The sequence below is a fragment of the Alligator sinensis genome, unplaced genomic scaffold (assembly GCF_000455745.1).
Source record: "Alligator sinensis unplaced genomic scaffold, ASM45574v1 scaffold919_1, whole genome shotgun sequence".
NCBI classification, from domain to species: domain Eukaryota; kingdom Metazoa; phylum Chordata; order Crocodylia; family Alligatoridae; genus Alligator; species Alligator sinensis.
Genome location: NW_005842191.1, coordinates 353918 through 368398, shown reverse-complemented (window position 1 = coordinate 368398; position 14481 = coordinate 353918). Strand labels below are relative to the sequence as shown.

Sequence of the window (14481 nt, the reverse complement as noted above, 5' to 3'; positions counted from 1 at the left end):
GAGGTAACGTGATTTGCCAGAGGCTAAACATGGAGCCTCTGCCCCTGACAGCTGTAGGACATAGACCTGCCCACCGGGGAGTCAGTGCCTGCCTTTGCCTCCCCCTGGTTTGCAGCCATCACAGCCAGTAGAAGAGCCACACTGCCCAGACCCCAGCCCCAGCTCCCCACGCCCCCGCTTGCCACCACAGTGGCTACATTCATTGTGTTGCTTTGAATAGAAAATGTCCCTTGTAGTACTCCAGTCCCTGCAGGAGCAGCCTGCCACCCCTGCCAGGGACCAGCATGGGCACGGATGCAGGACAGACAGCAGACCACATCCGACCCGTACAAGAGACAACACACCCCCACTCCAACCCCATCCTCTTCCCGCCCCAAGGTCTGCTTCATCTGCCACTAGGGTCCACACCGGCCCCCCTCAGCTCGCCAGGCAGGCAGGGCCCTCCCAAAGGGGCCAAACGGGTACATTCCTTCATGAGAGCACAGCGAGGGATGCAAGTCAGTGCCATGAGGGTGGAAGCTACATTCAGGCAGGGACAGGCAGCTGGTCCCTTGTTCAGGACAGAAAGCTTGAGACCGAGACAAGGAGAGCATGCGCGTGGCCGGCCGTGGGTGGGAGGGGGCTGAGCAGTGCTTATCCAGGCAGGGGTCCCCGTGGGGCAAGGCCACGCACCCACTCCCTGCTCACTTGCTGTGTGGGCAGCCTCAGGCACACTCCTCCGGTGGCCTAGCAGCAGCGGGGCGCAGTGGAAGACTTGCGCTGATTGTTGGCTTGTTTAATCGCATCACCGTTTTGGTGCCTGGTTTGTTTTGTGAGCTCTCCTGCCCGTCACGGGGGCGAGGCCAGGCAGGCAGAGCCGCTTGCTTGCCGCAGAGGTGGGCAGCTGCGCTAGGCCCCTCCTGACCTGGAACATAGAAGTGGGGTGTGCTTTAGTGCCAGCAGTGTGCAGGTGGCGATGCAGATGAGTGAAGACACATTTGTGCAATGCCCCAGTGGTTTTAAAAGAGCCAGTATACAAGGCTATCACCCCATGATGCTCACAGGCCACTTGGTGGTTCTGAGTCTGCCCTTTCCAATCCAATGTGATTCAGGCCCTTGGAGCAGGGACCTATGCCCCCAAGCCTGGGGTGGTGTCAAGGGATCCTCCCTCCTCACCCTCGGCTCAAAACTTTGACCCAGAACTACAAGGCCCCCATATTCCCCATACTGGTGTTGTGGTTTCAGTGCCCCTCTGGGCACAAAGCACCAACTGGTAGGCTGAGGACCCAGGTATGAATTGAAGCAGCATGGCCTGCACTGCTGCCCCATAGTGAGCATGGCGCAGGCCCCAGCCCTGCCTGTGACTACACTGCTCCCCGTATTGTGCTGGGGGGAGGGGGAGGAGGGGGTTGTCTCAGGCCTCTGTGCCCCTGCTGTGCTAGGGACCCAACTGCAACAGGGTAAATGGCCCCCTGGAAGCTTGTGCCCAACACATGGGGCTGATCCAAGCAGTATCCATCATGTGCTGCTGGAGCCCTCTCCTGGGAACTGGCCACAGAGCCCAAACTACCAGGCTTAGGTTGCAGGGGCCAGCGAGTGCATGCATGGCAGGAAGCAAGCTCGAATATGGGGACTTTATTATTTGGGGTGATGCAATAAATGGTGCCAAGGTGAGTCAGCACAGTCACGCCAGTCTGGTGCCTCCAGGACAGGCCAAGGGACCCCTAAGTGTCTAGTAACCTGAGCAATAGTAGCCATCAGGGGGTCTCCTCGCACAGAGACTAGCACAGGACTCTGGGTTAGGGACCCTGCTTCACCCCCACCTCTGACTCCAGGGCACCCCCTTAAAGGAGCTGATAGGATATGGGGCTCTGGCCTTAGCAGCAAGCTGGCTCTTTTACACATCCTGAGGATGGAGAGCAAAGCAGGTGCAGGGGCCAGAGATGGGTGCAGCACACAGGGGATGCACACAGGCAGAGAGAGACTTATGACTATGACACACAGGAAATGGGTGGGAGGATCACCGCTGCATGTGAGGGGAGGACCCAACTTCTGCTGCCAGGGCAGCCCAAAGCAGGCAGCTCCACTTGTGGGCAGGCCTGGTGGAGCCTCACTGCCCCCAGGAAGCCTGTGCACAGGAGACTGCAACTCCAGGCCCTCCAGTGAGAGCCCAGGCCAGCTACCCAGGGCCCGTATTTCAGGTGAACTCACGGCCAGCTACTCGTGGGTGCACCATTCGCATGTCAACACCCCAGCACAGCTGGGATCAGAGTGAGGTCCATGAAGAAGGCAGCATTTGGGGGCCTTGACAAGGGACTGGAGGGATCAGTGTCCTGACCCCTTGGGACTGACCCTACTGCTGCTTGCCTCTCAGGCATGGTCCAGTCTGCTCTTTCCTTGCCTTACGTCAGGGGTGCTCAAGTCCCCCATTCACAGGGCCAGGGCAGTGGGCACGATCTAGCATGCATGGGGCTGGGGTCCCAATCCAGTGCACATAGGGTCAGGGCAGGCCTGATCCAACATGTGCGGAGCCAGAGGTGGGCCAGTAAACCCAATCCAGAATGTGTGGGGCTGGGGCCCAATCCTGCACATGGGTTCAGGGCATGGGCACATGAGGATAGGGCCCAGTCTGGTGTGCACTGGACCCAGCCCATGGACCAATGCTACACCACTCCTCCAGCCTGCGGGGCCAAGAAGTTGGGCACCACTGCCTTAAGCCTGTGCTCTCAAGGCACCAAGCAGGTGGAGGGGATCTGCCTGTCGGGACACCTGAGAGAGCCCTGAAACATCTGTTCAAGCCTAAGGGAGGGGGCAGGCAGCAGAGGGCAATGCCTCAAGGCTGGTGCTATAGCTGAGGTGGATCGATGGGGTCATTGGTAGCAGCCTGTGCCATGCATGACCCTGCTAAGGTGCCTCAAGGCTGGCCAGGAACAGCTTCCAGCAAGGATCTGGCAGCAGAGTCTAGGCCAACGGTGATGATGAGGAGGACGGTGACAGCAGCGGTGGGATGGGATGTGATGTGATGGGTGGGATGGCAGTGGGTGGCAGATGGATGAGAGGCAGCTACACCACCCCCTGCTGAGCCGGGTTGTACCTTCCTCTCCGGATGTTCCTTTGGGAGGCGAGGAAAGGACGGGAGGAAGGGAGAGTGGGGAGGAGAGAGAAAGAGAAAAAAGGATGGGGTGGGTTAGTGATTGCCTCTAGGGCCAGCCCAGCTGCTCTTGCCCTAGCTTGATCCAACATTCCTGGGCATGCTAGGCATCACCGTATGGGCAGCTCTGCCCTCCATGGCTAATGCCTTTCTCCCACCATAGACAGGGCATGGATGACCCCGCTGCCATTACTAGGCAGGGCCACTGGGCACCTCAGGACCCAGATATGGGCAAGGAGCAGCAAACCAGCCTGGCCAATGAAAAATTCCTTCTATGGAGAGCTGGTCCCAGGTGAGGCCAAGGAACTGGCTCCAGGTCAGTGGGTCCAGCAGCAGAAATCAGGGGAGCTGCTCATGGGCCACGCAGCTTTGGTATGGCCTTTGCCAGGCTGGGAGCAATGGGCATCACCCATTCTGGATGGGCTCACAGGCACCAGCTGGACCCTGAAGGCCAGGCAGCAGGCACCCCTGTGGAAAGCAGCAACAGCCTTTACCCAGGGTAGGGGGTGCCTTGCTGGAGCCACTCTCCAAGGACACAGCTCACTTGCCTGGGCTCAAGTCCCTTTCCATGGGTCCTGGGCACCTTCTTAAATTCCATGCTAGCCCAGCCCTGTGTGACTAGGCAGGTGCCCCTGGGCTGACAGGAGACAGAGATCAGAGTTACACTGGCTCGTCTGGTCCCAACATTGCGAGTCAGGCAAGAAAGGGAGAGTTTGGACAAAGCCCAGCCCTGGGGGGAACATCTGCCTCCTGTCACTAGCTGCAGAGCCTCAGCGCACAGGCCCCAAAAGCAGCAGGGCTGAAACAACTGGCCACATGCAGCATGACATGCAGCAGGCAAGGGGCAGCTGAATACCAGTGACAGCTGAAGGGAGAGGCTATGGCTGCCACCAGGCAGGCCACAAGGGACCAGCAAGCCCTGCAGGCCCAGCCAGGGGACAGGAGTACCTAGGGGAGGCTTTGTAGCTGGTTCCCATGGCCTGGCTAGAAAGAACCGATCAACCAGAGCTGGCTGGAGTGAGAGCTCACTCCATGAGCTCCTCCTTGCAATAGGCCTCAGGGCCCTTGGTCCAAAGCACCCTGGCATTCAGTGCTGCCAGGTCTCGTGGCCTGTTGCAGACACCTGGCACACACGAGTCAGGGCACAGGCCCACATTCCCCTCCACACAGGAGCACATGCCAAGCAATATGTGCAGTCGCCACACGGCAGGGCTCACACCATACACAAGCCCTTGCATGCAGCCCCCAACAGCTCCCCACTTCAAACCCCACAAGACAGCTCTGGACTCCCCTGGAACTCCCACAGGCTGACAGGGCACAGCAGAGGGGGCACCACATGTCCCAGAGTCTCCCTGCCCCCATCAAGATATTTCTTCCTCTCTTCTCTCCAGCAGCCTGGCTGGAGTCATGCCCTTTGCCCTCCAGCCCCCTCTCCTCCTCTGCATGTTTGGGTCAGGTCTCAGCCTTTGGTTGACCCAGGACTGACCAAGGGGTGGGGCTGCTTAAACATCACCCCCCCGCCCACAGCTGACCGCAACTGGCCTCTTAGCAATGGATCTGGGCACCCCAGAGTCTGCTGAGAGTCTCAAAGCCATGCAAAGGTTCCCATTGTCTAGGAAATACTCCCTCTTGGGGTTGCCTGTGCCTGCAGCGGCTGGCAACACAGTACAGTAAGACTCCTGAGCTGGAGGGGAGAAGGCAATCAGGAAGAGGCATGCAGTGTTTACTTACTTAAATCCCCAGCCAGTCCCCCCTAGGACAATGGCAGCCACCAGCACAGCCCCAGCGATGGAGCCGATAATGATATTGGTGCCGCTGGGACCTGTGACAAAGGAGACAGGGAGGGGAGCACAGGGACATATCAGTCATGGAACACAGACATCCACCTACCAGCAGTGCTTAGTGAGGGCACCAAGGCAGACCAAGCACCCACAGCCTCCCCACACAGTGCCTTTATTGCAGTCTCCTGGCCCCCTCCCCAGAGATGTGCTAGGCACTGGGTTTGGGCCTGGCTTGGCTCTAGGAAGAGAAGGTCATGTGGTGTCTGCCACAGGGGAGCCCACCCACCAGCACCACTCTAGTGGAAGCCAGCCCAGCCCTTAAGGGGCTTCTCTGAGCTCCCGGCTCTGACTGTGAGGCAGGGGAGTGGCAGGGCCTCACCCAGACCCCTGGGCTCAGCACACACCCCAAAAGACTCCCGCCACCCCATCCCCAAGTGCTGTCAAGGCACCACAGTCCTTAGGCTACATATCAGCACACCCTGGAGAGAACCTGAGCAGAGACCACCATTGCTTTTCTGGGGCCTGCAGCTGGCAGTGCCATGGGGGGAATTCCCAGTTAGAAGAAAGTTGCTGGCTGGGAGAATCAAGAAAGGGGTGGGGGAGTGTAAGCAAGACCGTGCAACTTGTTGGAGGGGTCAGGTCCCACATGGAGGAGCACAACTAGTGCAGTTCCCAGGTAAATGCCCATGAGTAGGGTCCCAGATGGGAGAATACAGGGGTGGGGCTCCCCAGTGGTGGGGCTCCATGTGTCAGATGTCCCATGTGTCAGAAGAGGAAGTGGTTTCTCTCAGGATGCTTGAGGCCATGCCTCTGGGTAGGGCATGGCATCTGCAAGGGGCTCACAGCCATTGCTAACTGCCCCAGGTAGCTCCTGGCAAAGGAGTACCCCTCCTCTCCCCAACTCCTACTGGCTCACACGGACCCTTGTACTTCTCCGTTTCGCCTGTGGGCTTGGGCTCCGGGATGGGGTCGTAGACACTGCAGTCCTTGCCTGTCCAGTCAGCGTGGCAGATGCATTTGCCCTCATTGCTGCAGACCTGTGGCAGGGGAATGGGAGGCGGGTGAGTGCCATAGGGCAGTGAACCCAATCCTTAGGCAGGGCAGCATGGCTTCAGGTACTATGCTCCCCACAGCTGTGGAGCACCCAGGCCATGATTCATAGATTCATAGATGTTAGGGTCGGAAGGGACCTCTATAGATCATCGAGTCCGACTCCCTGCATTCCTCTTGAAGACTCCCAGGGTAGGGGAGAGCACCACCTCCCTTGGGAGCCCGTTCCAGACCTTGGCCACTCGAACTGTGAAGAAGTTCTTCCTAATGTCCAATCTAAATCTGCTCTCTGCTAGCTTGTGGCCATTATTTCTTGTAACCCCCGGGGGCGCCTTGGTGAATAAATACTCACCAATTCCCTTCTGTGCCCCCGTGATGAACTTATAGGCAGCCACAAGGTCGCCTCTCAACCTTCTCTTGCGGAGGCTGAAAAGGTCCAGTTTCTCTAGTCTCTCCTCGTAGGGCTTGGTTTGTAGGCCCTTAACCATACGAGTGGCCCTTCTCTGGACCCTCTCCAGGTTATCCGCATCCTTCTTGAAGTGTGGCGCCCAGAATTGCACGCAGTACTCCAACTGCGGTCTGACCAGCGCCTGATAGAGGGGAAGTATCACCTCCTTGGATCTATTTGTCATGCATCTGCTGATGCACGATAAAGTGCCATTGGCTTTTCTGATGGCTTCGTTACACTGCCGACTCATGTTCATCTTGGAGTCCACTAGGACTCCAAGATCCCTTTCCACTTCCGTGCCACCCAGCAGGTCATTCCCTAGGCTGTAGGCGTGCTGGACATTTTTCCTCCCTAGGTGCAGCACTTTGCATTTCCCCTTGTTGAACTGCATTCTGTTGTTTTCTGCCCACTTGTCCAACCTGTCCAGGTCTGCTTGCAGCTGTTCCCTGCCCTCCGGCATGTCCACATCTCCCCATAGCTTTGTGTCATCTGCAAACTTGGACAGAGTACACTTCACTCCCTCGTCCAAGTCGCTGATGAAGACATTGAAGAGTATCGGTCCTAGGACCGAGCCCTGCGGGACTCCACTGCCCACACCCTTCCAGGTCGATACCGACCCATCCACCACGACTCTCTGGGTGCGACCTTCTAGCCAGTTCGCCACCCACCGGACTGTGTAGTCATCCAAGTCACAGCCTCTTAACTTGTTCACCAGTATGGGGTGGGATACCGTATCGAAGGCCTTCCTGAAGTCTAAGTATACGACATCCACCCCTCCTCCTGTGTCCAGGCGTTTTGTAACCTGGTCATAAAAAGAAACTAGATTGGTCAGGCACGATCTGCCTGCCACGAACCCGTGCTGGTTTCCCCTCAGCATAATTTGTCCTGCCGGGCTCTCACAAATGTGAGCCTTGATAATTTTTTCAAAGACTTTGCCAAGGATGGAGGATGATGGACCACAGAACTGGCTCCACCACCCCAGCAAAGAGCACACGCTCTCCTGGGTCATAGCTGTACAGTGAGACCTGGCCAGAGAAGCAACAGCCATGGCCTCATCCATGTAGACTCTGCAGTGTCCCATGGCAGAACACACCTTAAACTCCCATTCCCCATCCACCACCATGTGGGCAGCCAGGAATAGGTGCGACAGAAGCAAGGGATTCATAGCCTTTGAGCAATTCCTACCCACCCCACTGACCTAGCCTGAGAGCATCCCCACCAGGCAGGATGGTATATTGGCCTTGACACCTGGGGAAGCAGGGATAGGCAGTCCCCAAGCTGGAGGGAGTATGTGAATGCTCTCCCATGCTGTGGGAATTAGGAAGAACCCCTCCCTGTATTCTGCACTCCAGCCCCAGCAAGGACTCACCCCACGATCAAAGCAGATCTTCCCATCCCAGCTGCCCGGGCAGGAGCTGAAGTCAAAGGCTGACACTGGAAGGCATTTATGGTCAAGACACAACATGCTGGGGCCACAGGGTGTGCCATCCTCCACATAGCTCATGTCAGAGCCATCCACCAGCTGGACGTGCCCACCCCTGGATATCGACAATGGGGAAAGGGAGTAGATAAATCAGAGAAAGAAAGTGCTCACAGGACAAGGCAGATGGAGGAAGAGAAGCAGCTGTCACCACTCATTCCATGGGGCCCCCAAGGTTGCTCCTGTGGTGGAGGCTCAGTGGTAACAGCCTGGGGCCTCATCTTTGCCAAGGGAGACTCCTTGCTGGCAGTGTGGTGAGCTCCCCTGGCTCAGGGGTTCTCCTCTGTGGATCAGAGCATCTGTTGCACAACTGGTGCCCTGGGGTGATGGTGTGAATTAAGACTTCATAGGACTATGAGCTGGGAAGAGTGATGGAGACAGCCCCACCATGGCTGGATCAGCAGAAGGGGCCCACTACTGAGACCACCCACCCACCTGGCCAAGAGAAGATGCTTGGTGAGTGATTCTCCACTCCCTGATCTCAGCTCTTCAACAAGGTCCCTCCTTGACCTGGTGAGCTCTCCAAGACCAGGAGAGCAGGTTGGGACTCCCAGCTCAGCCACGTGCTGAGTAGGCTCAACAGCTAACCCAGACCTCCTCCACTGACCCCAGGGTGAGAACTTGGCCTGGCCCAGCTGCTGAGTGGCCCTTGCCCAACACACCTGCAGTCGATGTATCTGTTCTGGTGGTAGAAGGTCATGGTGGTGATATCCCCACTGAGCTCGCCCAGGCGGGGTGTGCCTGTGATGTTGGCGCACAGAAGGTATCCGCACAGAACGTCCCTGTGTGGCAGAGACAAAGCAGAGCATCTGACCTGCCTGTGGCTGGGAACCCCCTCACTGCCCATACGTGCAGGCCCGGGAGGGGTAGGGGCGACACACAGCCAAGCTACCAAGATCACTGTCCCCAGCCAAGCAGCCACACCTTGGCCATGCCCTGCTCCCCAGGAAGGAGCTGACACTCCAACATCCAGGGGGCTGGGCTTAGTTGCAGAGAGGGAACAGCAAAGGGGGTGGCACTGCCCACTGACCCAAAGGGAGAAGTGGCAACTGCTAGGCAGAGGACTTGAGGAAGGGGGTGGAGGTGGCTGGGCAGGGAGGAGATGGGGGATGGCTGCAGTAGGATCCCCTGGCAGGGGTGAAAGTTGCAGGGGTGCTGGGGCTGCTTGCAGCGCTGCTGCTGGCATGGACAGGGATGCTGAAGTGCCTGCCCTACCGATCAGCACACCCTAGGAGGGGCAGCCCCTGCTCCAGCACATGTAGCTCACTTACTGCTTGTTGCACTGCATCCAACCCCGGCCACTGCGCCCACAGTTCCCCCTTTCAGTCCCTTCCACATTCAGCTTCTCATAGCAAAACCTGTCAGCTGCAGCTGGGGGCAGGAGAAGAGAGCAAGCATCACTCCCAAGCCTGGCTGCTGCCCACATCCCAGCTGCAAAGGATCCTGGCAGGGGGGATGCCACAGTTGGGCAGCAGGTGGCACTGGTGCAGAGGGAGTGTGTCCTGGCACACATCTCTCTGGGGCACCTCCCCGGCAGTTCACATGCCCAGGAGCACATGGGACATATGTGTCAGGTTAGCATGGGATAGGCGTGTAGGGGGCTCTTCCCATAAGGCAAGCACTCCCATAATCTATGCACAGGGCAGGTGGTGCTAGCCCTTCTGACGGGGACACTGAGGCACTGAGAGGCAGGCGCCTTGTCTCAGGTCAGTGACAGAGCCAGGATACAAGCTGGCTCCTGGGAGCACTCTGGGCTCCTTCCCCTGGGCCATGGGTGACAGCCTACCGCATGGTACAGACCATGCATGCCAGTCACATGGACAGCAGCAAACAGACCGCTCCTTGTGTCTGCAATCACTGGATTTGCTGAGGGGAGAAATGAGAGAAGCAAGGTGGTTTGGGTGGTAGCTTTTTCTGGACCAGCTGTACAGTTGGGAGTGATATTAGACAAGCCTTTGGGCTTCCTCAGGGCTCGGTCTTCCTCAGTTGTCCAATAAAAGCTACCAGCAGCCCACCCCACCCAGCTTCTTGCATATTTCCTGGACCATGACAACAACAACACTCCAGCCCTATATACCATAAACGAGAAGAAGTGAAGGAGCCCCTATAGCAGGGCTTGGTCCAAAAGCTAAGGCAAGCAGAGATGCTGCTTTCACAACAAATCTAATTCCTCATGCGGAAACCTGCTCTTCCAACAAGGGGTGGGTAAAACAGCAAGAGCAGCTGGAGACAACCCCTAGTGCCAAGTGAGATGAACACAATGCAAATGGCTGGTACAGAACTCAAAGGGGGACGGGCAGGCAGGCCAGTCCTGGCTCGTTCAACCAGCCCAGAGGTGTCAGCTGAGAGATTCCACTGGAGTAACACCGGTCTCAGCTTCAATGGGAAAGAGAACCAGACCCACAGGCTGATGGCCTGGCCTTTTGATTTTACATAGCCAGACCTTCACCCTCACTTATATATCAGGGGACAGTAATGTGGCCAGGTTCTCTGCTGCCCTCTCCTCTGTGCTATTGCTTGCATGATCACATGAGTGCAGGGTGTTTGTTCCACTGGGGGGTATGCTGGCCCTCCTCTGCACTGGAGCAAGCACCTGGACAAGTGGGGAAGGCAATGGGGTTCAGGGTGTGTGGTCCAGCAAAGCCCCTCAGGCCATGGGCCCCCATGGCTCCAGGAAAGGTGCCACCACCTGATCGTCAAGGAGCTGGAGCATCACTGAAACCAGATGGGTTTTTACATGGTTTTGCTTGAGAATAACATGGCAAGACTAGGCCCAATTCTGACCTCACCAACAGGAGCCTGGGGGAGGGGGACTCTGCTGGAGACAGGCCTGCATCCACCATGCAGAGAGAAGGGCAGGCAGAGATGGGCAGAGGCACACAGGGGGAGAGCTGTCCTGTTCATTGACTCAGCACTGGAGGTCTCTCCTATGATTAACATCTCTGGGAGGTAGGAAACAGTGACCCTGGCCCAGGCAGGAGCCATGGATCTCAGGCCGTGTGTCACAGATGGATCTGCACCCACACACAGGGCGCACTCACTGCCTCAGTGGCAGAGACCAGTTTATATGGCCTCTATTGGCCCTGGGTTCCTCCAAGACCCGCCCTCCAGTGCTCTTCTGCCCTTCCTTGCCCCACTGCTGTCCTGAGCTGCCCCCAGCCAGCTCTGTGCTACACTCCCAGCTCAAGGTATGCTCGCAGGCCAGGAGGGTCAAGAAGCACTTACCGCGTCCCCACAGCGCATTGCACTGCCTGTCCCGGGTTTTACACCTGCCACCATAGCACCGGCCCTGAAGAGCAGAGAAGCCCAGGTTTCACAAAGAGGCACATGCAGGAGTCTGTGTGCTCACAAGCACAGCTCACAACATGTGATGGGGACCACGGTGATACTGCATGAGGCCATCAGTGCCTTCTTGCCCGTGTATACTGGGAACACGCATCTATCTGGGCTGCACAGGGGACTGACTCCAAATGTGCAGTTGATGGAGAACGTGTGCATGTGTGCAAGTAGTACAAACCTGAGTGTGTAACTCATCCCTCAGAAGGAGTGTGCATGCTCCTGAGTGAACCTAAGCATGTAAGTCAGCCCCTTGCAGGAAGCATATCCACACCTGCAAGCCTGTGAGAATGGGTTAGTTCCATAAGGGAGCATATACACATGCTCACAGACCTGACTGTGAGGCCCAGCCCCTCATGGCAAGCTGAAATGTCTAAGTCAGCCCTGTGGGGATCATACGTACATGCAACCCCACGTGTGTGAATCAGCCCCCGGGAGCACATGTGCCCATACTGTGCAAGGACAGCCCTCACCTGCTCGTTTTCACACAAGTAGCCATCCAGCTTATGAAGATTGGGTGGGCACTGCACAGAGAGAGAGAGAGAGAGAGAGAGAGAGAGAGAGAGAGAGAGAGAGGGATTGTAGACAGGACTTGCCTCCACACAGCTCACCAACTGCTACTCTGTCCTAGTTTACAACCCCAGTTATCCGAGTCCAGGGACTGCCCTCGAGTGCCACTGGTTCTCCTCTATCCTGACCTGAAGCCCCCCCAGTCTTAGTCCTGCTCAGCCCTGCCTGGCTCATCTCTTCCAGTCCCCCAGACTGCAGTGCCCTGGCATCCACCAGCAGCACAAACACAGGGGGCTAGGGGAGTGGAATGAATTCCTGTACAGTAGGTGTTCATAATACCTCCATTCCCCAGGAGCCCAGTGAGCACCGCCAAGCTGTCAGCTCCCAGTGAGTACCACCAAGCTGTCAGCTCCTCTGGGCCCCTCCCCAGCTCCAATTCCTTCCCAAGCTCCTCTCACCTGGCTGGAGTCCCCAGTGCAGGTCTCCGCAATGTCGCACTCATTCACAGCCTCTCGGCAGGGCATACCCCGTGGCTCGTACTGAAAGGGACAGGAAGGAGCAACATGGCACTTTGCAGAGGGGCAGGAAGGGGGCCCAGGGCTGCAGTGATGCTAATGCTCCTGCATGTCAGGGGCTCTACCAGAGTTGGGGGACGGGGGTTCAGCCATCCTCCCTCTCCAGTTGGTTGGGGGGCCATTACTGCAGCGTGACCTCTGAGCTGGAGCATGCCAGGGTGGAAGATGCATATACACAGAGACTCTCAGGCCACATGCTATGCAGTGCTGCTTTTGACTGGGGGTGTTTGTGCACTTCAGGGTGCTGTCCAAGAGCTGACCTCCCCCATGCCAGAGGGGTTAGAGCAGGGAGGAGTCAACCTTTTAGTCAGGTGTGCTGCTAGGTCAGCCTTGCACCCTCCCTGAGTGCCACTCCAATCCCCCTCCTCTGCCTCATCTGTTGCTCAGCCTTCTGCTCCTTGCCTGTGCTCACTGCCTGATTTATTGCTCTACCTTCTTCTCTCTGTCCTACCTGCCACTCCCACCCCAGTGTGCTGTATGACCCACACACTGGCTGCCCATGCCACAGGTTGGCCACCCCTGCATTAGAGTATTACAAGGATCACCCCCAGTACAAGAAGAGGCAGGTAGACTGTCTCCATCCCTTGTCCTCCTCCAGCCTGGGTTCAGCAATGCACTGAGCAATCTGTTCCACCTGAGAAAGCCCCTGGGGTGGGGGGAGGCAGAAGGGACTGGGTCTGTTTTTTACAGCCATGGCAAATATCCTGGCACATGAATAATTCACTCATATTCCAGCCTGCCCACTCACAGGCACTGCCCTCCATTGGAAGGGACCTGGCCCAAGTTTCAGCTGTGGCACCCTCTAGTACCTGCAGCCTGCTCTACCCTTTACCAGATAAGGGCAGGGCCTGATCCCCACCTTGTCCCCCACCCGCCATCTCTCACCTTGCAGCCTCTGCAGCAGAGCCCGTCACTGCACATGGCATCATGGGTCAGGGTGCACTTCTTGCAGCAGCTGCCCCCGCCCTTCGCACATTCCTGCCCAGGATAGAAGCCAACACACGTGTCAGGGAACCCAGGCCAAGGGTCTCTGGCTCCAACGTGGGACAGGGGGCAGGACAGGATGGTTCCTACCTACAGGCCAGACTGGGGAAAGAAGTCTCACCTCTAAGCAACCATGGATGCCTTCAACCCTAGCATGCTCCCAACAACCCCACCCCCAACAAGTGGCAAGAAACTTGCCCTGGCTTCCGAACTAGAGAATGAAACAGCTGCAGGAGCAAGAGCAACCCGGGACGGACACCTGCAGATGCTCTGAGTGTGTATCTGTTTCCTGTGCAGCTGTGGGGTGCAAGAGGTGGCCTTGGGGCACAGGGACATGGCTAAGGCCCTGGGGCCCCAAGGCCTCCGCCCCATCTCCCCAGCACCACAGCCATCACTTGTCTAGTTTGGGATGGGGCAGGTGCCAGCCTCAGGCCAGGCCCCTGCCTGCCCAGCCCACAACCTGCTGGCAGTGCCCCTGCTGGTCATCCAGGGGCGGTGGTGGGGGGGAGTGGGGGGACTAGAAATAGCTCCAAACCTCCCTCCCCCTTCTATCATGCTGCTTCCTTAAAGGGTTTTTTGCCTTCATCTGAAGGAAAATTTCCACAACCAAAAGGAATCCACTTTCAACACACATTCATCCAGTGACAACATTGACTAAAAAAATCAATGCCAGAAAATCCAAAAAACACCTCAGATTGGACACCTAACAGCTGACAAAATTCAAACCTTGATCGTTACATTGACTGCTTCAGAGAAAGAATGAACAATGAAATACTCAACAACAAACACCACTATAACAACCTCTCCCTCTCAGAAAGAAGGGCCATAGAATCTCTAAGATTCAACCACCACATAGTAACAAAACCAGCAGACCAAGGGGGAGCTATAGTTATCCTTAACCATGAAGACTACATAAAAGAAGCCAACAGACAGCTCTCTGACACTATCTAATGTACAAAACTAAAGGAAGCTCTTACTCCCCTTTTCTCCTCAAAACTCAAAACCACCATCACATAATTTCCATAGATTTCATAGACATTAGGGCTGGAAGGGACCTTGGAAGATCATCGAGTCCAGCCCCCTGCCCAAAGGGCAGGAAGTCAGCTGGGGTCATAGGATCCCAGCAAGATAAGCATCCAGTTTGCTCTTGAAGGTGTTCAATGAAGGCGCTTGAACCACCTCCGGTG

At 56.9% G+C, this 14481-nt stretch overlaps 1 protein-coding gene across 1 annotated transcript in view; it reads right to left on the bottom strand.

The window, feature by feature from the left end:
• Positions 1–419: 419 nt before the first annotated feature.
• The window catches only part of ADAM11 (ADAM metallopeptidase domain 11), a 48751-nt gene continuing 34689 nt past the window's right edge, over positions 420–14481 (bottom strand). The window contains exons 16-25 of the mRNA XM_006026360.2: positions 13196–13288; positions 12194–12274; positions 11699–11749; positions 11115–11178; positions 9161–9260; positions 8552–8671; positions 7779–7947; positions 5834–5948; positions 4862–4952; positions 420–3091 (exon numbers count right to left, since the gene is read on the bottom strand). Of these exons, the coding sequence (XP_006026422.1) occupies positions 3043–3091; positions 4862–4952; positions 5834–5948; positions 7779–7947; positions 8552–8671; positions 9161–9260; positions 11115–11178; positions 11699–11749; positions 12194–12274; positions 13196–13288 (933 nt within the window). The 3' untranslated portion in view covers positions 420–3042. The remainder of the gene's footprint in view (positions 3092–4861; positions 4953–5833; positions 5949–7778; positions 7948–8551; positions 8672–9160; positions 9261–11114; positions 11179–11698; positions 11750–12193; positions 12275–13195; positions 13289–14481) is intronic.